Raw genomic sequence first — 23,455 nt, forward strand, 5'->3', positions numbered from 1 at the left:
ACCTATCTGTGGGGGAGGAGGGCCAAACACAACACTTCCTGCTTTGTTTGTTGCTCTGATGTTATCATGCAGTGCAGCTTTTACTACAGGCGAGTTTACCTTGGTTGCTCAGGGGTCACATGGCCAGACTCAGTTCCAGTTTTAACGCTAATTATGCTGGCGTTTTCTGCAGATTCTGTGTCGCTGCGTGTTGGCTTTGACATAACGTCCTCCTTTGATTCAAATGATTCTCTTGAAGCAATCGATCCTGAATTCTCACTTGAAGGACTGTCAAAGAAAACATGACAAAAGGTTGAGGTAATCTGTGTTTGTTAAATCTGTATATTTCTAAAACTGAAGAATGACGACGCACCCTTTTTTATTATTTGGCAGATTTTTCTGCCTGGCTCGAGGAACAGGAGGATCTGGGGGTATTTCAGTACTTCTCAACAGAATTTCTCCTGTTGTTTCGCGCTTATTTGCTATAACACAGAACAAAAGTTAAATGACACTTCCACACCAGTTAAAGAAAACTCTACCATGTTACAGCAGCTCTTAAAATTGCTCTCTTTCTACTGTTGAACTGGGACCACATTCCTGTGATTGTGGATATTTCTTCAAGCCCAGGCTGATGGCTGTTTACATTCCTGGTTGAACAGTTCGTACCCACTTCCTCTTCCTGTACTCACTCAGAGGCTTCTTTTTCAGGGAGACTCTCACTAAGTCGTGTCCAGGCATCGTAGAGAAACGGTTGATCCTTTGATCAAAGAACCAGTCACCTGTCAATTTCTTTATATCCCTGAAATTCAATAAAAATACTTCTTAGAAAACATCTCAATTACACTCTTTAATAACTTTAAATGACAATTTGAAAAAGCTAAATGTGAGTATCATTACACAACAACATTCTGAAGAGATACCACCTATTACCTATTACAGTCATCAACACATGCTACTATTGGCAACAGTGGGTGATGCTAAATGTATTGACAGATATGTGTTGGACTGTCAACTTATTACAATTTGAACTTTAATTTGGCCTCCACCTACATAAACGGAATGTTTTATTTTATTTTGCAGATTTTAAATGTTTGTTGATCAATAATAACTTTTGTAAATTTCATATTTTTTTTCCATTTAAAAAGGCAAATGCCTCTTAAATGTAGAACCTGATGATATGCAATTTCTGGGGCTGATGCAGATATTAGGCAGTAAAAACATTCTGATATCAATATATCGGGCGATATAAACACATTTATTATGTGGTTATCAAACACTTGTGACAAATATTTGGAAAAGTTGCACAAAAAACGAAATAAAATGACATAATTGCACTGAAACAGTAAATGTCTGCGCATATTGGACAGGTTATACACCAATACCAATATATTTACATTAAGAAAATATCAGTTGATAATATTAGCATTTTATTAGAGCCTGACGGATAAATCAGTTGGCTAACATGCTATGATTAGAAAATATACGCACAAATGCTTTTATCAATGACTTCAGTGTTCAAGATTTTCTGCTCTGTATCTTCTTTCAAATGCACTTAGAAGATATTTTTAAATGGCTATTTATCTTAAAAGGATTATTCTTATCAACAAATCCCAAGAAAGGACCAAAACCAACAATAGATTGATTCTACTCACACACCATCCTGGTGCCAAAATTATTTGTCCCAGCACCAAATATATCATAATCTACCACTGAATGGTCCCTTATAAATTAAGTAAATACTCCTTAGTAAATATTTGGGAATTTTTCATGGGATTTGTTGGAAATCCCCAAATATAAACTGAAGACACAGGATTGTGAGAGACCCAATATTTGATAAAACCGAATTACTAGTTCAAAAGAAAGTATAAAGAAAACGGCCTCTTACGTCTCTTTGGCACACACACTGCACAGCCAGGATCCTTGTGGGAGGATTGTTTTGCAGTTGCGGCACACGTAGTGATTGCACATCTTACACTGGCTGTTGAAAATAGTCAGTCGACTCAGCGGCTCCAGGCATCTGCCACAACTACGCTGACTGTATCTTCCACTGCCACGTTTGGCTCCTTTCCTCTTCACTTCCAGCAACTCTGTCTTCAACTTCCTGAGACAAAAAATGAAAACTGAGAGATTATCCTTTGAAAAGCTACTTCAGTATTAAAATGTTCATCAGTTTCTTCAAAATATTTTACCTTGTGTACTCTGATATGTATGTTTTATAGCTGAAACAATGATTTTATTAATGAAATTACGTATCATTAGTTGCATTTTAATCCAAAATGTCAAAAATTCACTCATTCACTGCTTTGTTATGGTCCGAAATGTGATCAGTGCTGCTTTCAGTCTCCTTTCATAATAAATTAAGTACTGGATTTGGAATCATGGGATTCTGGACTGTTGGTCAATTAATATGTCACTTTGGGCTCTGAAACACTGTGATGGACATTTTACACTATTTTCTGAGATTTTATATAACAATTTATCAATTCTTAGGCAAAATATTCAAATAGATTTAAGACAAGATGGAATCAGCCGTTAGTTGCAGATCTAATATACATCACAATATGGTTCCTGAACACATAAAAGAATTAAATTGACATTGTGCAGTCTTATAACAGAAAATGTTCCTCACAATTGTAAATAATAATACTCAATTTGCTTCCAAGCCTTAAATCAAAGAGTTGCACATTGCAAGACAAAAACCTTCATATCAAGATAAGATAAGATTCACAGCATGGCGTCTAGTGTAAATTTATCTTTGAGAGCCAGCAACCAGGGCTCGGTATTGTTTGAAATATTCTATAATAAGCATGTCAATAAGGTACCTGGATATCAGCACTGATACCAAAATTAGACTTTTTTTTTGTTTTTCTGTTTCGGCTTCTAACAAGGATTGTCAGCCAATAGTATCATGTCTTTGGTATCACCTGGTATCTGTGTTTCCTCAGCAGTTATCAGTTTGTGGGGGAACAAAAAATCTAGTGCAACAAACTGGCAGCGACAGAGAGCGGATGATGCAAACAACAGTGGTGTTTTGACATGAAGGCAATAGATGGAGGGAAATGGAACGCCACAGCAGTGACTGAATGTTATCAATAAAATGATCAATACCCTTCAAGTTTTTTTTCTTTTTTACAAAATTGTTTTTTATACATAAAACGATCAAATTGTAAGTAAATAAGAGTGTGACCAACTTTTAAACTTTCATCACATGAACTTTTTGATCCAGCCCTGCAAGGAACAACGAGTGCATATCTCACAAGACGGACATTAAATACCTACATGAACAAATACTCACATTGAAAAACAGTGTTTAAAAAGCGTAAAAGAGTATGTATATATATATTTTTTCAATGTTTTATATTTGTGAATTAAAGGTACGTTAGGTAAAACTGAAACGGAATGAGTAACATGAATTGAAGGGATCAGCAATAGCTTACATCGGGATAAAACTAAAGAAATAAGAAAGAAAGTAAGATAACCATTTGTGCAATTGACAAGAGGTGCTCTGGTCTCACCTGACACGGTGCTCCTCATTCTGTCTCAGCTCCTCGTCCCGTCGCAGCACCTCCAGGATCAGCTCCTGCTCAGCCTCAGACAGGAAACCCAGGTTGATCATGTCTGCAGCCTGGGGCATGGTGCCTTTAACCAAAAACCCTTCGTGCAGGTCAACTGGCTCGGCTCAGTTGCAGTCACATGGAGAAGAGCTGACAAAAGAGAACATCAGGAAATTCACTAAAGTGGGAATAAGCATTTGAATACATAATGCAAAAGCTGCACATTTAACATAAAGAAAAAAAAAAACGCCTAAAGAGGTAAACAGCATGAGCCAGTTTTTCTATAATCTCATGTAAAGCAACCTGAGTAGAAAGAGGAACTTCGCTGCCAGGTTGCCTTGCGGTGACCTAAAGATACAAACAGTTGTGTGATCCTAATCATTTAATTATAGCCGGCTGAGTGACGTGTCTCTCTTCCTGCAGGCCTCCACGAAGTGAGCTTCTGTCAAGGGAAAGTTTTGAGTTCAGGAGTCGTAACCGCCTTCTTGCATGTTAATCTGTCATTAAACGATCCCTCGTGGGAATCCAGATCGCTGCAAAGCCAACAGAAACTGACCCTCGTGTTTTCCATGTCATGAGAGGACAGGAATCCAATCCGCAGAAATCATAAGTGACTAATAGGAACCAGGATGCTGGAGGGTTTTAAAAATCCCACAGAAAGCCTGTGCCTGGGTGAAAGGTTGTTTTAAATGGGACAGGCAAAAACAACACTAACTTGGCTATCTTGCTGGGTTCCCACCCTCTAAGGATACAGAGAGCTGGGTGGAGATTGGTAGCTTAACCATTTGTTTAAGCACAACATCAGGCTTGTCATGTGTCTTGTTCCCATCTGAAACGTTAAGCTCCCTTTGAATTACCACAAAGGAAATTAAATTGAGGGGAAATGTTCCCTGTTAAGTAGCTAGAAGCTTATCAGTGGGAAAGCTGCAATTCTAAACCTGACACCCTTCCTTTTTTTCCTCATTGTTTAAATACCTGGGGCAAACTATCTCTGGCAGGAATAAGATAATACCTGTAAATCAACTAATCTTTAAGGAAATGGCGCATGCGTCTGAGGCAGATGACACATGCTGCATGAAGCTTTCACAGACACCAAAAACAGATTCATAAAAGAGGGAATTCGTATAAAAAATTTTAAAAAAAAAATAGCATTGACAGCATAGTTCAGACATGGAGGCTTTGTAAACTACGAATGACATTAACAGAAATATTTAACAAGCCTTCAACTCCACGATAACACAAACACAAATCTGAGACTTTGCTGAAACTGTCAAGAATTCAAAGATGGACGCGGCCCGACCGTTTGAATGTTAACTGGCGTAACTGGCGTCAACATTCGAACTGGAAATTAAATTAAAGCTGACGTTACCCACCATTCACCAGCGTTAACGTTACGTGAGTTTAATAAGACACCAGTTTGCTTAAAATGCGGACAGGAAAGGCGGAAGATTAAATTTTTCCTCATAGATGAGTCTAAAGCCGCGTGATAAACACACAAAACAGAGCTAATTAAAGAAAACCACACGCACCTGTTAGTTAAAAACTCGTCCTCTCGCCCGCTGCTCGACTCGCGTCACTACGGGCAACGGCGCGATATTCCTGACAAAAAGCTCAACAAAGTAGCACACAAGCTAGCGGCGCGTTTAACTTAATTAAACTGACATGGACGTAGCTTCTCTCGCTGTCTTTATCCCTGCTCCTTCCTCCTCCCGTCTCCAAACCTGTTGACTTTGTTTGAGCGCTGTGTTGGAGGAGTCCCGACTCGAGTACCGGAAGATAAGGAAAGTTTGCAGCAGACAGACAGACACACACACGCACACACACACACACACACACAGGCAGAACAGGAGCGCCTCTCAGCATTTTCCATGACAGGTGCATTTCCTTTAGGGCTCTGTTTACCTCAGGAGGGCTGGATGTGGAACATTGGAACACGTTGAAACAATCCAATAATTAGCCATGTCCCCCTGTTTCCACACTAACGGTGCGCGATCATTTATTTTGAGTACGGTGGGAGCAAAAATCTCGGAACAATGGGAAGTGCCGGGCTTTTACTTTAGAAACAACTATCTGAATGTGAGAATAGCAAAACAAATATTGAAAAAAAAGGCAGTGGTGTGTCCTCTGTGGTTTCCTGATGCTGTTATTTACTGTTAGGGCGTATGCAAAGTGATGCATTGTAAAACAGATGATCACTAGGATAATAAAAAAGCGACTGTAAGTCTCACAAAATGATGCCAATTTACAATGACAGTTGTTGATATATATTTTCATCCCAAGGAAGATAAATTATGGATTAAAAGATGCAATATGTAACAAGTTCAGTTGGAAAAAAATCTAAAATTAACCCCCATTTTCAACAGGGAGAAGATATAAAAGTGTTATTGTTATGTTAACGACGTTTATGTATTGTATTACAGAGATATCTACTTTAGTTAGCATGCTAACAAGCTAGCCTGGGCCTGTCACGCTCCAAAGCTCCAGTGCAATCTGGTGTTCTGAGCGCCCAGTATGAACCGCTACATGCACTGCTCAACAAGCTAACCAGCAGTTAGTGGTTGCTCTGGTGATATGCTGCCCTGTTTGTCTATGAATACAACAGGTGGCCAGTTGTTGGATTTCGCACCTGTAATCAATCAGATGAAAATTAGTTGCAAACTACTTTGAGAATTGCATATTTCAATGCAAAAATGTCAAACTTTTGTGGGTTTTAGCTTCTTAAATGTAAGAATTTGTTGCTTTTATTTGTCATGTATGATAGAAAATGAAGAGATTTTAGGTTTTGCACTGTTGGTTGGACAAAAGAAGCAATTTGAAGAAGTCACTTTGGGTTCTGGGAAAGTATCATGAGAATTTTTCACATTTTTTGGTACATTTATAGACTGAATGACCAATCAATTAATCATTTATATAATGGGAAGATTAACTATGAAAATAATTGTTAGTTACAGCCCTAGTCGGCTGATAATTACTAGACTGATGCAGATAGTCACTCTGCTGTTTTTAGTCCAAATTAAGCTTCACTGGAAAAGGACAGAGGTGATTCTGGATTTTCGTGCTGATTTTGTATTTCAGATGATTATTACTTCACTTACGAGGGAACTCATATGGGCTATCAATCACTAAAATCCAATTGTGTCCGTTGAAAATGGCTCTTTTGGCAAGTGGTGCAAAGACAAATTCTGGGCTTTCAGCACCTTCAGAGCAGATACAGATGGGTGACAAAGAGAACAAAACAAACACATTAACGGTCTAAGTAACGTGTTGGTGCACAATGAGGTGCAAGAACAGCTTCAGTGCTCCTTGGCAGATTTCTTCTGGTTGGCTAAACACCATTCATCCAGAAGATACTCCCTTATTTGGATCAGAAATCTCTGCATAGCTGTTCAACTGGGTTCAGACCTGATGACTATGAAGGCCATATCATATGATTCACATACCGTCCATACCCACGAAAACATGAAGTCAGCCCCTTGTATGGAAGAATCTGCGTTATGTTTTTCCACTCACTTTTCCAGGTTTTTACTTCCATTTATCAGTTAGAAGTGAAACTTTCATGAAGTATTTGCCTTTTTGCAAAGATCAGCGGTTGCCTCCTGACATTCATAGATAAAGTAAAAAAAACAGAACAAAACAAACAAAAATATAAAAATTTCTTGTAGAGGTCAAAGTTTTTAACAATGCCCAGTATATGAACCCATAGGTGTCATTTATACTGGGGATGCTGCACTTTTTAAATTGACTGATTCCTCATTAATTATTAAAGATGCACTATGTCACTTGTTTAGTACCAGTTTTAATTACTGTCCTATACTATTGAACTGTATGACTTCTAGATGTGCACTGTGCTGTTTTATTTGATTTCATAATTCAAAATGTGAGCCTGTTTTGCTCTGGTGTTAACAAATACAAACCTATTTAAGTACGTTGAAAACTAATTTAATGTAAGTCTTTCCAAACTGCTATTTGTGGCTATGTAAGATAACAGCTGTAATATACACCCAGTTACATGTTGAATAACAGATTTGGTGGCACCGTAATAGTAATTATATTGAGCTAAATATGAAGTTAGCAACATTACATAGTGATCTTATGCGTTCAGTATAATAAGCCAACAGCAAGATACAGCTTGTTAAAAAATAAAAAATATTTTTAATTTCCCACTAGCAGACATTAAAACAATTACATGTAAATAGGCATTCTTCTTGTGGATGTTCTTGTTTGCTTATGTAGGCAATAGAGGCACCAGTATTAAATTAAGATTGTTTCATAAACAGGTAAAAGTTCCTTGTAGTGCTGTACTCATAAATATTGATTCTGGGGTTCTGTAATTACAACACACTTTTGTGAGAGTCAGGACCAGTGGATGTGACTCATGTCTCAGCCTTCAGCTTTTCATTACGTCTGACCACAAGGGGTGTAGGGATCAAACACGGGAGGAAAAAAAAAATCAATGTATAACACAACCAAAGGATGTCCTTGAGCAAGTCACCTAAACCACAGCTGCCCAGTGGCCAAAAGATAAGGCTGTGGTTGTGATATGGTTTGGCAGCCTCCACGTGTGATTAGAATTGCATGTGTGTGAGGCAGGGCGTTTCTTAAAACACAGCATCTGTGCCCAGAAGAGAACCTGCCCTGGATAAATAAAGGTTTATAGAAACACTGCAGCAGCTGACAGATGAAATAACCGCAGAAACCAGCTGATGTAGAGTTTGGTTACATAGAAATCCCTGGACCATATAGCTTCCTATTTCTTTAAAGTGACACATTAAGTGATGAAGGCCATGCTGTCCACTCAGTATCTGTTCATCTCCTCAGGATGGTCTGCACTCCAAGTCCAACACAATATGGTGAACATGAGGTGCATATGACTTAACATGTTCAATGTGCTGGATTTTTGTTATCCACAGTGGACCAGTGATGTCCTTTAAAAGAGAGCTGATGCGGTTTGCCGTGTCATCAGCCCAGGCCTGCCACACCTCTCTGTCGCCTGTCTTCCCAGAAACCCTGTGGGTGACATCATCGATTGCTGGAATGGCTGCCGTGTTTGGTAACGGTGAGGTAACGTTCTGGTGAATGTGCAAAATGCCACCAGTTGTTCTTTTCAGCAGCCGACAGGCAACAGGCCAACCGTCCTCAGAGCTCGGTATGAGACCCAGGTTCACTCGGTCTGCAATGTCACACAGCTGGAGCTGAAAATAGAGGAAAAGCTCTTTGATACAAAATTATTATATGATTCTTGATGCAGAATAAAAGATGGGCGATAGACTTTTAAAACAAAGTGACTTGTATTGTGCAAAACTGGATGATAATTAATGATTCAAATGCATTTTAGAAAATGATAATCATTTTTTTCCTGCTGCGATGCCAGAAATAATCTTGCAATTACACTGGAATTTACAGAGAGAAACAAAACAACCAGACTGCATTTGGAATAAATCCTATTTGAACTGCTCTCTTGATTCTGTAAAGAAAACGTTCAGGCTTTTGAAATCAAGTCTTTCTCTGTCACATTAATGGATATATCAAAATAATTATAGCTGTCAAAAATGGAAGAGCTCCCAAAAACACACCATAATCTGATTGTTTTTTTTCTTTTTGTAAATTTAGTTCAAGTTTCATGACATAAAGTGTCAAAATGCTGATTCTTGTTAGAAATTATAGCTGAGTGATAACGTTTAAATGACCAGTATTTGTTTCCATGATCTCCTGTAGAGATGGGAACTAAAACGACCACTAGAGGGCATAAGTCAAAACACTCTCCCCGTGGTAAAGAATTCAACAAAGACAGAGCTAGTAATATAAATATGATAGTTGTGGGTCAACAAAACGCGTCACATTGACATTATCGAACACATAGGAACACTCTTACTAGTCGGTTGTCTCCTTGGTGAACAGTGCAGCTGTCAGACACCCCGTTTGCCACAATATTTTTCTGCAAAGCTTCAACTGCGTCAGGGTTCCACTCACAGGCGTGAACATGACTGGCCCCTGCGTGTACCAGATATGGAAGAGTGAAGTATCCAATACCTAAAACAAGAAATAGTTGAGATAGTTACACACCAACATTGTCACAACTCAAATTATGATTAATAACTACTGAGAGTGTGAGAGTTCATCACTATAAAAGTGTCAAAACCTGGACTAAAAACAAAATTATTAGAGATATCCACTCAAACATCTCCCACCTGCATACAAATCCACTACAGTCTCCCCTCCGCAGTCAAATCCAGCCACGCGGAGTTTCTCTGTGATGTTTCCAGCTGAGAACATGGATTTGGTCACATCGAACTCATAGCTGATACAAAAGATGAAAACATGATCAGTTCAGGCATGTTGTAGTCATCGTCAAATGTATTCAAATCACGTTCACAGGACCGATTTAGTAAGCAAATAAATGACTCTGACTGACTGAGAATTACCTAATCCTGTTGTCCACATGTTTGACCCAGCTGTGTTCTCCCAACAGCATCGTCACTACGGGAGACCTGAATCCATCACTGGATATTCGACTCATCTTTGCCAGGCGCTTCGCTCCCAGTCCTTTGGCCACTGCACTCCATAGCTGCTGACCTAAGCAAGTAAAAAGAAATCAATAAATGTCCTGATTAATTATTGTGTACATCTAGTACTTAAGCAAAATTGTGGTTCAGTTTGCAAACAGTACCCATTTTCTTCCATGTTGGCAGAGACAAACAGCTGTCTGCCAGCAGAACTAGGTCTCCATGCCTCTGGAAGCTGCGAGGGAGGTCCCCCCTTAGCTCCTCCGTCCATCTTTCACCCTGAGACTCCAACAGCTCCTGGAGGATATGCTCTAGTTTATTACCATGTGTCCGTCCTCTCTCTTTCTTTGACTGCGGAGGATACTGTGGTGAAAACAGGACATGTCACAAGAGGTACATAAAACTAAGCTTTTTTTTAAGCTTCTTAAGCTTCTATCAGTGTATTTAAGTGAAACTCTCGTTTTAACTACCTGACTCCAAACTATCTCACAAGTACTGTCTGAAGCAGCCACTGTTCTGAGAGTTTGGAGATCAAGTTGTGACAGACAGGAAGGTAAAATGGGCAAAAGGACTGTCCCAGCTGAGTCATTCTGTAAACACAAACTCAGGTCAAGAGCTCCTTTGGACTGTAGACATTTCCTGTAAGATGAGACGTTCGAAAATAGAGACACGAAGTCACAGAAGACGTATTAAACTTGTTGATATTTTGCTTGTTTTGTTTTTTATCAGTTTACACATATACAAATAATGCAGACTAACATACACACTCGCAATGAGAGAAGCAAAAAACCCTCAGAGGGGCTCGATCTTTGCACTATACTGCAAAGAGTAAATTAGCAAAAGAGAAACAAAACAATAAATTATAAGGATGCTAAAGAAAGAAAAAAAGGACAAATCATATGATCACTCAGTGCAGCAAATAAAATATAGTTGTGAGTTGTTAGTGGGTTTATCAAAACATCTCTGTGGACACTGCCAAAATGTCTAAGGTTCCTATGCTAACGACTACCTAGCTTAGCTTAGCCGTTCACTCACTATAAGGCTTCTTACCTGAACTGCTGTGCATGACATTGAGACACACGAAGGCAAGGCACACCGTCCATCTACGAGCAAACAAACAAATCCACTGTATTTATGTTTCACACTACAAAAATGAAAATTTAGCCTACAACGAAAATGAGGAACTACCCGTAGCTGCTCCACAACAACATACGACGCGTGTTTCTAGCCGGACGATTAAGCAGACGGACGTTTCAAAATACAAAACTTTATTGTAGAAACGAACTAGCTATGTAGTAATATAAACAGCCACAGTTTAAGCTTTTTCGACGCAGAACAAGAACAATTTATCATCGAAATGTTAGTAGGTTTAGTTACATTTATGTTTTATATTTTATGTCCGTTAGAGAACTGCTGTCGCTGATTTACAAGAAGCGATAAATCAATTTGAAGACGTTTCCCGCCAACGTCGGTAGATGGAGACAAACGGCTCAAACCTCATGAAGGTGAGCGGCTGTTACAAAGTAATGTTATCCTGCAGTGAAGAAAATGTAATTCTTGGCAATATGTTTGTATTAGTTGAACTACTAAATACAACTAAAGTAATCAGTCTGTGACAGTATAATCGGCTGTGTCATATCACTGTGTTTAAAATGGCGCATATGAAAGATTACGTTTCACAGGGCGTCACATATTTTCACAAATCCAAGCAAAAATACAAGAAAACCATTTGAGTCAGTTTCTAATTTGAAAAGCTAAAGTAAATAAGACTTCAGGCATACCAGGAAAATCATGTATCTTCATAAGGATCATGTTTGTTGTGTTTATTTTCTTATTTTTTTTTTTTAGGGTTTACCTGTTTCAAAACCCAAATCACTGCTGCCATGTTCTGAAACTATGATATATGGTTCAATTGCATGAGATTTCACGTCACAAACTAATGCAAATGGTCTTGTTGACATTCTCTTTATGGTATTTTCACATCCTTTATAAACTGTTGTTACAACATGGCCTGTTTTTTTGGTCTTTATTGATTGATTGGCTCCTGAGCTGTACTAATGCTCTTTTGGAACTATGCCATTTTTCTGTTATTGTTTGTGTTAGTCCAGTGAAGCTGGTATCCGTAAGTCTTTTCCTACTTCAAACCATTTTCCTTTTAGCGGATAAAGTTATCTATCTGTCTGCTTCACATTAGTTCAGTCATAAGCTTTCATCTGGCTGTATAAAACCACCTCAACACCCCGATCTCTCTTTTATGTAATAAAAAGTGGCATCAGATTTTAAAAATTCAGACTTTCAGCTGTCATTGGAACCTGACTTGACAGGTTGGTCAAAGCAACATCTGACAGGTCATGTTTTAATAATGTCCTCCACTGAGGTACATATAAAGCAGCGGGGATCCTGACTGATGGAGATGTACAGTAGCTTTCCCGCCAATGATCTCTGATTTCAGGACAGACTGAGAGTGAACAATGTCTGGTTCACTCTCAGGGTCGTTTATGGTTCGGCCCTCCCCTGTGTGTCTCATAAAGTGCCATCTTGTTGTCTCCTTGTAACAACAAGGGGGCTATAATGGCTGTATGACTGGGCTTAGCCAATATTGAACCATCATAATCACTTTTGATGTCTTTACCCAAAGAGACTTAGCGGGGGCTAATAGCTTGCATGGCCAGTGAAAATATCATTGTTATTACTAGCCACAGACACATAACCACAAAGACCTCAATATTAAACTTAAGTGAAAGGTTAAGGTGCCGATGAAAGAGACACAACACAGGGGACTAACTGTTTAAGTATAAATATTGTTAGTACAAAATCAATAATGATAATATTCTGTTAAACAATTATCTCAACGTGACTGGAAGACAGTTCCCTGACTACTTTTACTCAAGGGCTTTACGTCAGTTTTACACCTTAAAAACTTTGTAAAAATAATCTGCTTTTTGGATTCAAATGAAAGTAATTACACTTTATGGATTAACTTCAGATGTGAGAATCTGAATCAGCGCTGGTGTTTATTTTTCACCTTTTGAGCATTGTGTCACATTGTCGCCTGGCATGTGGTAGATGACATTTGTTTCACACATGAAAGCCAGCATGTGTCCACCATGGATTAGAATCAAATCCTCACCTTTTTAGATATTATTTTACAGTAAAATATGGGGAACGTTCAGGGGCAAAACTACTCACATGTGTGTTTTTAATTCTGAGATTGATCAGCATAAATTAAATATTAATACACCAAACAAAAACAAAAAACAAAAATAAAGAATGCAGATTTGATAAAGTAGGATATTGGATATGGAATTAAACAGGCCTACAATAAATTAATAAGATGTAAATAGCGTATAAATAGTATGGTCATGAGACAAACACTACTGGAAACTATTAGACATATTGGGATATGGATGAATATATTCATGTGCATGGACGACTGCAACAGGAAACACTTAAAAAACAAACAACATCCCTAATTAATTCTGAGTAGTGTGTGACATGAAATTGAAGGTTGCTAAAGAGTTAAAGCCTTAAAAGTAACCATTTTGCCATACTGGTCCCAGTAAGACCTGATTTGCTCTGAGGACCTCTGCAGTGTTTACATTCTGCTCTCTGGAGAGCAACACTGGAGGGATTAATGCATCTGAGGTCTGTAACCAATTATCTTCGTTGATACACTTTAATTCACAATCTCCTCCCTTGGGCAATAGGACAGGCTCGGGGTTGAGCATATTAATGTGATCTCAGCAGGACCTTTATCTGTGTCCTTTGTTCCTTCTCCTTCTACCTGCCCTGCCCCTTTAAGATTAGACATTTCAATCTAGGCGTGTTTCCTGCCTCCATTGACTAAAACCGAGAGCTGGCATCCTGCGGGAAAAAAAGCACATCAAACAGCTTTACATGTCCGCGTCCATACAGCAGATCATCGCTGATTGTTTTTAAATGATTTTTTTTTTAAATTTCTTTTTATTTCAGGCACACGGACCAGGTCACAGTCTAATGTCCACAACCACGGAGCAGCTCGCCTGGACGATCATTTATGATTTATCGAGATGATATGAATGTCAATCGGTCAAGGTCCGCTACCCCGATGCAACAGCCACGACTGGATTGTTCTGCTGGGAAACATCTGCCTCAAGCATTCGGATGAATTCCTGCTAATTTCGCCCGATATCGAGCGGACGGAGAGAGAGGATCGAGATTGTTGGAGCAGCGTGGGAGCCTCACCGTGGGAATGACATGCTGCAGTACAGACGAGACAAACTGGAAAATAAAAATGGATCAGGAAACATAGATGATGTGAATGCGACACCATGCTACGGAAAGAAAAATGCTTCCCAGTCGTCCCCTTGTGCAGAAATCTTTAATATTTCTAAGTAAGGCGTTTGTTGTTCTTGCCAGAGGACTGTGTGCAACACTGACTGAACAGGATCTGTGAGACTATATGAGCGCATCGGCTTATTGTCCGCCTCGTTTTACAGTATAACAAGTGACATTAACCCGAAGAAGCACCGAGGGCTGATCTGAGCACAGGACAGGCACCATGTCGGCGGTGATGATAACACGGAAGGTGCGAAAATGGGAGAAGCTCCCGGGAAAGAACACGTTCTGCTGCGACGGACGGGTGATGATGGCCCGGCAGAAAGGAGTCTTCTACCTGACCCTGTTCCTCATCGTCGGGACCTGCTCGCTCTTCTTCGCTTTCGAGTAAGTCAATCCCTCCATCTCTGACCCCTCATGAGCCACCAGAGTCAAAGCCATGATTTGTGTTCACTTCAGTTGAAAGAAAAATGTGTTTGAGAAATACTTTTCATGGTAATCAATTAATTGTGGGATATAAAGTCATAATTATCAGGTAAATTTCATCATAGTAAAATCAAATTTCATAGTTATGAGGTAAAAAAAGTTGAAATGATGAGAAATAAAATCAGAATTCTGGTATATAAAGTCATAGGGGATTAAAAGACAGGTTTGTGGGTTTGAATGTGAATATTGTGTGATCGAAAGTCATAATTCTGATATTATTATGAGATAAAACATTGAAATAATGAGATTATTAAAAGGTAATCTTAAAGGTATCATAATTCTGAGATGAAAAGTCTATGAGATAGATTTTGACTTTTTATCTCACAGTTATGGCTTCTATCATGCAAATTTGACATTTTAATCTCATAATGTTGACTTGTGAGTAACCATGGCCCACAATGGGACAATATGAACATTTAATGTCACGACTATCACCGCCAAAGTAATTGTGATTCACAATATTATTTAGATAATCATCTGAATATGCTTAAAACTAAAATTGCTGTAATCACATTACCTTATATTTTATTTTTATTGGGCAGACATATTTTTTTGCATTGTCGTTATTGTAGCTAACTTCCTGTCCCTCCCTCCTCTGTACGTCACAGAATAAATGCACAGTTGTTATCGCAGGACAGAGCAGCTAACAGGAGGATCCTGATCTCTGTGTGTTCATGAGCAGACAGCACCGCCTCATTATGGAGCTCTCTGTCTTGATTGGATAAAGTGGGCAGGGATACCAGAACGTTTCTTTTCTCTTTTACTGCATGAGCAGGGGGAGAAGAGACTTGTGTTACTGACCAAACACTCACTGACAATGTAGAGCTATTAAACCCTTATTTTGATAAGAATATCTAACATACAGCTGCTTTAAATAATCATAAATCATAGGGTCGGGCTGTTTTTGGATAAAAAATGTTGAATACTTTGAGTTCCAGCTTACCAAATATGAATCTTTTCAGGTTTTCTTTGTCTTTTCTGACACTAAAACAAACATCTTTGAGTTTTAGACTGTTTTTAAGACATAACCTCACCTCTGATGAATGTTTTTCACCTTTTTCTCACATAGATGAAAGGGATTGATCGATTAATCAAAGGGTTGCAAATCAGTCAATAGTGAAAATAACCATTGCAGCTTTACAGTGTGTTAAAGGGCTAACAGTTTTTCATAAATTAGTGAAAATATAGATATATTCAGTTTACTCTCATGAAAAATGACTGAAATGATTGATCAACTATCCAAATAGTTGTTAGGACTTGATATGGTTTGTCACACCGATTTATTTAGCCTCATCTCATCCATTTCTGTTGTATGTTGATCTTGCTATTGTGTGTGTGTGTGTGTGTGTGTGTGTAAGGTAGAGTGATTTCTTAAATTTTTTTTTTTATCAGTCTCTTCTTGTCAAGCAGATCTGTGACCTCCTATGTTGCATTTATTTGTAAGGATTTCTGTTTTGATGACCTCCCAGCCATGCTGTTGGTCCACGCTTTGTTGCTCAGAATGCAGTCCCTGGTCAGAGAAAAGAAGGTTTATGATTGACCACATACTGGGGCGTTAAATATTTAATACCCCTCTCTGTCCAGCTTCTGCTCTGTTTTAAGAAAGGAGAGCTGCATATTTCTGTTGTCTCAGCAGTTCAGTCTCAACCCTCAGACAACCCAATGGACTCATTAACTCCGCACTCACAGCCACTCGGCTCGGATGCAGCATGTAAGCCAAAATCCTTTCAATGAAGGCTACAGGATTGTTTTTAAAACTAAGGGCAAAAGGCTGAATGATACTCATAAAGCAGGGTTGCTTCTCATTTAGAAAGCACTCATTTTCTGTCGTTGCCCCACCTGTTTCCTCCTTCTTCTCCCCTTTCTTCCCAGACAAATCAGGCACGATGATTTAGCATAAAATGCTGCTCTGTAACACAGTAACCTCTCTTGACTGTGGGCGTGTATGCAGCTAACAGGCCAAATGGATTTGGAGCATAGCAGAGAAGAGAAGTAGCTGCTCTCACATAGTGCCAGGCCCTTCCCATCTCTATCTGCTCTGCACTTTAATGGCCTCCGGCTTTCCTTAGAGTCCGGACAGAAGGAGCTGGTGTCCAGCTTCAGAGCAAAGAGGGAGAGACGATACTGCTCACGCTGAACGTCCAGAGCCCAGAGGAGGCATTGCGGTGACTAATGGCTGGAGGGTTGTTAGCATACTATGTTCATATTACAGCGGAACATAATTATCTCTCATGGGGGGATGGATATTAACGTGGAGATTGGACCCAGACAACAGGGGGGTAATTTTCAAACTCGCCATTACACGGCATGTTGATACATATCTGATTTAAACCTCTGACAGAGTAATTGCCTTCTGCAAAACGACTCGGAGGTCTAATGCATTCACACACTGCCCATCTGAGACTACGTTTAAATCAAGTCTTTTTCTTGGTATGAATATTTTAGAATTTAACATCCTCAACTGGGATTGGGGCTGCATTCACATCTATTTTTTAACATGTATTAATGCCAATTATTTACTAATTCTATCCAAACATTATTCTTTCTATAAATGCCAGAAAATAGTGAAAATGTTTGGTATTTTTAGCCACTCTGGCAGCATAGATGGAAATATTGGTCTGTTTGTCAGTCTACCACTTTTGTCATGAAGCCAATAATGAGTAGAATTCTTTGGCAGCAGATTGAGATGAAGTATAAATTAGCAGAAAACCGAAGTACTCAAGTTAAGTACATGAAAACTGTACTTAAGAACAGTAATTTTTGACACAGATTTAAATGAATCTCGTCCCCAAATATCATTTTCAGTCTTGTTTTCTTATAATCGGTGTAAGACTGAAGAAGCCGTATCTGTTGACACCTGTTGCCAAGGTTGTGGCACTTGGTTACCATGGTTTTATAGAGTCCCGCCCTAGCGCATTGTCTGTTGTCATTAGCTGCGGGCTACCCACCCACTGCCCAGTGGTTGATGCCCAGAAACGTCCTGAACACGGCAACAAAACAAATGGAGTCAGTGGGTCAAGTCTCTGCAGATGCAGACACCGCCGCACACTTCGCGTGGGTTGCTAGTCATGATTTAGAGGGATTACCAACAAATTTGTCACCACCACCATAAGATTATCAGGTCAAATGTAGGCTTGCTTTTAGTGCTAATTAGCCAACATTAGCATGCTTACTACACTAAGATGTTGGACATTGTAAACGTCATACGTCATAGTCTTTGAGTATGTTACTGTGGCATGCTGATGTTAGCATTTAGCTCACATTCCCACAGAGCCGTTAGGAGTTTGCACATTAAGTCTGTTTTTCAAAAATCTGTCATATGAATAATCAGTGTAATGCACGGAAACCTTGCACACTCAGTCTGATGCATTTATTACTCGGTTTATGGTGAAAATTCACAATATGAGACATGTTGTGAGATGGCTGCTTGTGTCAGCTAACAACACTTGGTGGATTATTTCGCTCGTCTTCAAGGCAAGATTTTCTGTCAATCAAGTAATAATAAATCAACTGATTGTATCGGCTTTAGCTAATATGATTTATAATACTGGCATTGTTCTGAAACTCAATTTGTCAAAGGCTTGTGATTGATTTAAAAACTGCACTATAGTCTGCTGGACCCACAGAATTTGCACAACACTGCATTACAGTAATCTAATATTAAAGTAGCAAAGATTCTGTGTGGGATAATTCTAGTGCATTTGGTTATGGATCATATTTCTGTTATCATATACTTGTCTTTGTCCTGTAGTTTTCTTGTCTTGGAAGGTTCAGTCTTCACATATTATCTGGAGGTTGAGCTCTGAGCTGCCCTGTGGCATTGAGGGGAGAACAGAGAGGACAGTGTCCTGGCGTGGGCTGGCTCATTTCCAACACTTGCTGAGCAGACATCTCACGTTTATCACCAGCCACCGGCAGCCCGTGCAGGGAGACCTCTCCAGGCTTTAATTTGTGCTAAATTGCGGAAGCGAGCAGTCGAACATTCAAATGGAAAGACCCATTACGAACAGCTAAACAAATTATTTACTGTGGAGGTGGGCTGGGCTGTTTTCTGGTTTACAGTGGGAATACATTTTAGGACTGTATGTCAATACCCTGTTGGTTTTGTGCCCATTTAATATTCACTGATAGGATTTTACATAATAACATTTGCTTATGGTGTTTAAAAGGCTTTGGAAGTCCTTTGCCAAATGTGTAGGCTAAATATCCGCAAAAAGGCTTCCTCACAGTTTGAATTTTCCTGGTTTGCTTCCCATTTATATGTGTGTGTTTGTGTGTGTGTGGTGTGTGTGCATGCATGCAAACGTGCATGTGGATAGCCACCAATGGAGTCTGGATGAAGGAGCATGAAAACTGGAACAGAAGGACAGTGTGTCATCTGTCTGTCCACCCCAGGACACTGAGCTACAAGGCCAGAGAAGCATATGTGCTTGTTGTGAGACTGAGCCTTTGTCTTTGCTTGTCTATTTGTATCTACATCCCTACACTTGCTGCAAGGTAGAGGCTTTCGCTGTGTCCGGTTGACCGTTCCGTCCTCTAGTCGGCCTCATAAAACGTAAAGATGTGGCGGACTGAGCCTGCAGAGCGAGCAGCTGCAGTCAGAGGAGATCTTGTAACCGACCCCTGAGCCTCCCTCAGCATCTGACCCCGCCCTGTCTCCCTGTTTGCCAATCAGAAAGCAGCTGCCTGGCCTGGCTAAATGTGCAATAACATGATTTATGTCCTATTCAGAGTCTGTGCTCCATTTACAGTAACAGTGATCTACAGGCTTTGTTCTCTGGAAGCTTCCCTGGCAGGAGGAGAGGGCTGGAGGGTGAAGGGATATTTTTTGCCCACCATATAGGGAGGCACATTTCACAAATATTTGCACTTTGTCTTCATCTGTTTGGTTTGAAAAAATTCTCTTGCGGAAGAAACGGCCACCTCTTTTGCCACAATAGTATTATTTTTTCATGTGACTGAAATGGAATCATCAGATTCATCATTATTCTTGATTTCACTTAGTGATCATTCTATGACGCAACATCTTTAATCCTAGCTTTAATCCTTAATAAAAGGATGTCCTGTAACATTTCTCTCATATGGTATTTAACTGTTGCATAACAAGGAAGACTGATTTAAACCGGACAACAGATTGCACCATTTGGAGCTTCAGTGAAACCTCTTTTAAACTCACTCATACATTAGATACCAAAGACTTTTAAAGGACACGTTTAATTCCAGTTAGTGCCTCTCATGTAAACCATTCACACTGCGAGGCATTCCATTTTCTGAAATGAAAAAATAGCTTTCAATATTTGAAAAAAAAAAACCTCTGTTTGTCCGCTTCTCCAAGGTTATTTCTAGATTTAAGAAAGTAGTAGTAGTCATAAAATAGTCATACTTTTCCTCTTACCTGTAGTGCTATTTATCCGCCTCAATGGTTTTTTGTGTCAATTGCTGGGTTTTGGAGATATTGGCTGCAGAGACGTCTGCTTTCTTTCCAATATAATGGAGCTACATGGCACTCAGCTTGTGGTGCTGCAAACGGCAAAAAATACCATTTTGTACAATTCAGCAGCAATGCAGCAATGTCTCATTCCAGAAATAATGACCCAGTTAAATAAGATTAAAATCAACAATCTATATCTTGGCTTTGTGTGGTGATTTTGGTGAACATGGACCGACGAAGTCTCAGCCACAACCAATAGAAAAGTTGCGTGTGACATTCGTCAGGTCCAGCCTTCTGGATTGAAAACACAGTCACAACTTGAGAAACAAGATAGAAATATTTTTTAATTTGCAGCAGACTGAATATTTTTCATCCAGATGGTTAAAAAAAAAACGGCATTTAAGGACTCTGAAAATGCCGTCACAACAGGACTAAGTGCTGTCAAAAAACCTTCTGGATTTTTCAAAGATTGCAGGGTATGTTATGGTCATATGTGAACTGTAGAAGCATGATTACATCTGCAGAAAAGGACAAAAGTCGTTCTGCTACAGAAGGACAAAATCCTCCTCGAGCCAGAGTGTTTACTAGGTCTAGTAATAAAGTGGTTGTTCTGCCTGTAGGTGAAAAAGAAGAGAGAGGGTTTTTACAGCAGTGCCCTAGAAACAGGCAGAGTCACAGTCTACAAATGTTTGTGTGACGGAGGCCCACTGTGGATGAACCTGCACAGTGAGTGCATAATTCATTTGTAGTATGATTCATGCAGATTTGCAACAGCTTACAACCATTAAGTATTAATAAAGGAAGGGCTTTAAATGTTCAGCAAAGGTGAAACGTCATGACTCACCCATACACGACATGGTGACATCTAAATCCTGGGTTCAGTGGTTTTGGTGGTGAGAAGTTGAAGTGATTTTAAGTCAGCGATATTCCGACTTTACAAGCTTCTCATCTTTTGAGCTCAAGTCATCCTGAGTTAAGAGGGAAATCCTCTGGATCAAAGTCTGCAGTCGACACACCATAATACATTTAATGCCCACTCAACCCATACACACATTGAACTTCACATTTTCCATGCAGAATAAGCACTACACGAGGTATCTTATCTCTCTTATGTAAGGCTGTGTCATCATTTTTTATGGTAAATGTGATTATTGTCCTTTATGACCAGCTGATTGCAGGTTTTTCAGATTATGGGACCCCATTTAAAACCAATAAGCAGTCTCTTTTCCATATTCCAAGAACTCATGGTCTAATGGTCACTGGTGCTTTTATGACAGTTTTATAGGCGCCCATTAAGTCAACAACATCGAGCATAGCATATGGCAAAAACACTTAATCTGCATCCCCAGTCTGCAGTAGACTGAAGTGTAATAAATAATATATTATTGTGTTTTGGATTTGAATTATTATTCTTTAAAAAGGCAACAGTCAACCTGCTCTGATTTTGACCTGCAGTTGTCTTGCTGCTGTTCGGTGTGATTTAGGCAAATGTGAGATACACAAGCTTCCAATCCAATCAGGAAGTTTTGCTCCAGAATCTTGTAGGGTGTAGAGGTGATGATCTGTAGCTCTCACCAGTCAGCGATGAAAGAAAAAATCAGATCCTTTACTGAAGTTAAAGTAGCAATAAGACAATTTAAAAATACTCCAAAAGTCCTGCATTGAAAACTTTATATATATGACACGAGAGCAGTATTATGAGTATTATGAGAACATTTTTATTGAAATATAAAAATAACAGTGCTGCCTATGGAGACCTCTGTCAGTGGTATTATAATGTATTATTATCTCCGCCAAGGAGGTTGGTTGGTTTGTCAGAATGGATTTCCATGAAACTTGGATGGAGGATGGGTCTCGGCCCAAAGTAGACCTTGTTTTAGAGTGGTTCCAAGTAAAGGGAACTATTCAGGAATATTTTCTCACTCTCTCCAACATAGTGAGAGGGTGTATTTCAATGTAGATCTTGATGGGAAAAAATGGCAATGTGTAGGTGGCTGATATCTATGAGTGAGTTCAAATTGATGTGGATCCATAAACAAATCTAGCAGATTTAAAAATGTATTATTTGATATTGGATTTCGACAATTTGACCTTGGCAAGGGAAAGAAGACGCGTATTATCTTTTTTGCTGAGAGGATTGATACTACCCTCATATATGTACAGCTAGCAACAGGTTAGCCGAGTTTGGCATGAAGATTTCAACATTAACACACTCCACCTACCATACCCACTAAAACTCACTAAACAACATGTTATCTCTCATTTTTATAATCGTCACCAGATACTCGGCACCCAGTTGAGATCCGGAGAAGTCCCCACAGCACATAGTTTGCCACCAAACCTCAAACTGTTTTTCCACTGATTAAACAAACAAGATAAAATGTTTTCGTCAGTGAGCTTTAGATATGACGGGAGTCAGATTTTGTCACCTTTAGACAGAGGCAGGCTTGCTGTTTCCTCATGGTTTCAGTCTGTGTGCTAAGCTAACAGTACATTTACATGGTGTGGCGTAACAAACTTGAGAGTGGTATCGATGTTCTCATCTAACTCATGGCAAGATAGTGAATAAGTGTATTTCCCATAGTGCTTATTTCACTCCACCGGTTAGCATGACGCCACCATACTCGCGACGGACATTTAAAGAAGGTATCAAAATCAATGCAGCTAAACCAAAGATATTATCTTTTTTGACTCTAAATGTTTGTTTTCTGGATCGAAACTCTGAACAAAAGTCTGGTCAACTTAAGTTGCATTATGGTTAATGCATACTTGGATTTCGGTGCATGGTTATCAGATGAAATGAATAAATTGAAATGCCGTCTGAAGAAGTATAGAGTTAAAACACTCAGCTGAAGTTAAGTACTTGAGAAAAAATTCGTTTTCACCACTGTAGTGAGTCTTGAGCCTCGACGAGGAGGCAGATTGTTGATTAAGAAAGGGAGGGAACGTGTAAGTGGTGTGTGAGTGTCACTTGGCGGTCTGATTGATCACCTCACTGATTAAAACATTCTCCCCACATGGACACTGAGCCTGATTGACTCCAGTTTTTTTTCTGCTGTCTGTGTGGTGACGGATGAACGCACAAGTGTCAGCGTGCCAGCACCACCCTGCTCCTCAACAGCAGAGGAAATGGTCACGTCCAGGAAGGACGTGGAGGCTTGATGGGAAGCGATGATAGAGTGGGC

The 23,455-nt window shown here is 39.4% G+C and overlaps 3 protein-coding genes across 15 annotated transcripts in view; 1 reads left to right on the forward strand and 2 right to left on the reverse strand.

Annotated features, from left to right (window-relative positions):
• Nucleotides 1-5,543, reverse strand: part of sytl4 (synaptotagmin-like 4) — a 12,923-nt gene extending 7,380 nt beyond the window's left edge. The window contains exons 1-6 of one of the 5 annotated variants that reach the window (XM_030396566.1): nt 5,063-5,377; nt 3,495-3,683; nt 1,865-2,080; nt 669-778; nt 353-461; nt 100-267 (exon numbers count right to left, since the gene is read on the reverse strand). In XM_030396566.1, coding sequence (XP_030252426.1) covers nt 100-267; nt 353-461; nt 669-778; nt 1,865-2,080; nt 3,495-3,613 — 722 coding nt within the window. In that variant the 5' untranslated portion in view covers nt 3,614-3,683; nt 5,063-5,377. Of the gene's footprint in view, nt 1-99; nt 268-352; nt 462-668; nt 779-1,864; nt 2,081-3,494; nt 3,684-4,089; nt 4,109-4,906; nt 5,030-5,062; nt 5,378-5,435 lie in introns of those variants that run through there. The other 4 variants (XM_030396564.1, XM_030396563.1, XM_030396562.1 and 1 more) reach the window with 4 other exon arrangements.
• Nucleotides 5,544-7,039: 1,496 nt separating this feature from the next.
• Nucleotides 7,040-11,266, reverse strand: tyw2 (tRNA wybutosine-synthesizing protein 2). Of its 5 annotated transcripts, none has more exons than XM_030396571.1 (8): nt 11,225-11,266; nt 11,087-11,139; nt 10,507-10,626; nt 10,201-10,399; nt 9,956-10,106; nt 9,722-9,831; nt 9,406-9,563; nt 7,040-8,725 (listed from the first exon to the last, which is right to left on the reverse strand). In XM_030396571.1, exons 2-8 carry the CDS (start codon nt 11,105-11,107, stop codon nt 8,348-8,350), a joined length of 1,137 nt encoding a protein of 378 aa, XP_030252431.1. In that variant the 5' UTR covers nt 11,108-11,139; nt 11,225-11,266; the 3' UTR covers nt 7,040-8,347. The 5 variants fall into 5 exon arrangements, with proteins under 5 accessions (XP_030252431.1, XP_030252428.1, XP_030252433.1 ...); XM_030396568.1 differs by having other exon boundaries at nt 10,507-10,675; nt 11,225-11,258; XM_030396573.1 differs by lacking the exon at nt 10,507-10,626.
• Nucleotides 10,297-23,455, forward strand: part of zdhhc9 (zDHHC palmitoyltransferase 9) — a 35,777-nt gene continuing 22,618 nt past the window's right edge. For 3 of the 5 annotated variants that reach the window (XR_003981460.1, XR_003981461.1, XM_030396576.1), the window contains exon 1: nt 14,577-14,740. Coding sequence is in view for 3 of the 5 variants with exons in the window: in XM_030396576.1 (XP_030252436.1) it covers nt 14,577-14,740 (164 nt within the window). In the remaining 2 variants the exon portion in view is untranslated. Of the gene's footprint in view, nt 10,430-11,329; nt 11,542-14,008; nt 14,741-23,455 lie in introns of those variants that run through there. The other 2 variants (XM_030396574.1, XM_030396575.1) reach the window with 2 other exon arrangements.

Source organism: Sparus aurata, chromosome 18, assembly GCF_900880675.1.
Source record: "Sparus aurata chromosome 18, fSpaAur1.1, whole genome shotgun sequence".
Taxonomy (NCBI): Eukaryota; Metazoa; Chordata; class Actinopteri; order Spariformes; family Sparidae; genus Sparus; species Sparus aurata.

What these genes read in the sequence shown, in the direction of transcription:
- tyw2 (XM_030396568.1), bottom strand. Translation starts at nt 11,139, where the DNA reads ATGGACGGTGTGCCTTGCCTTCGTGTGTCTCAATGTCATGCACAGCAG. An exon ending in GCCAACATGGAAGAAAATGG is followed by an intron (nt 10,107 to 10,200) that starts GTACTGTTTGCA and finishes TTACTTGCTTAG; the next exon opens with GTCAGCAGCTATGGAGTGCA. An exon ending in ACCAAGGAGACAACCGACTA is followed by an intron (nt 8,726 to 9,405) that starts GTAAGAGTGTTC and finishes CTCTATTTTCAG; the next exon opens with CTCCAGCTGTGTGACATTGC.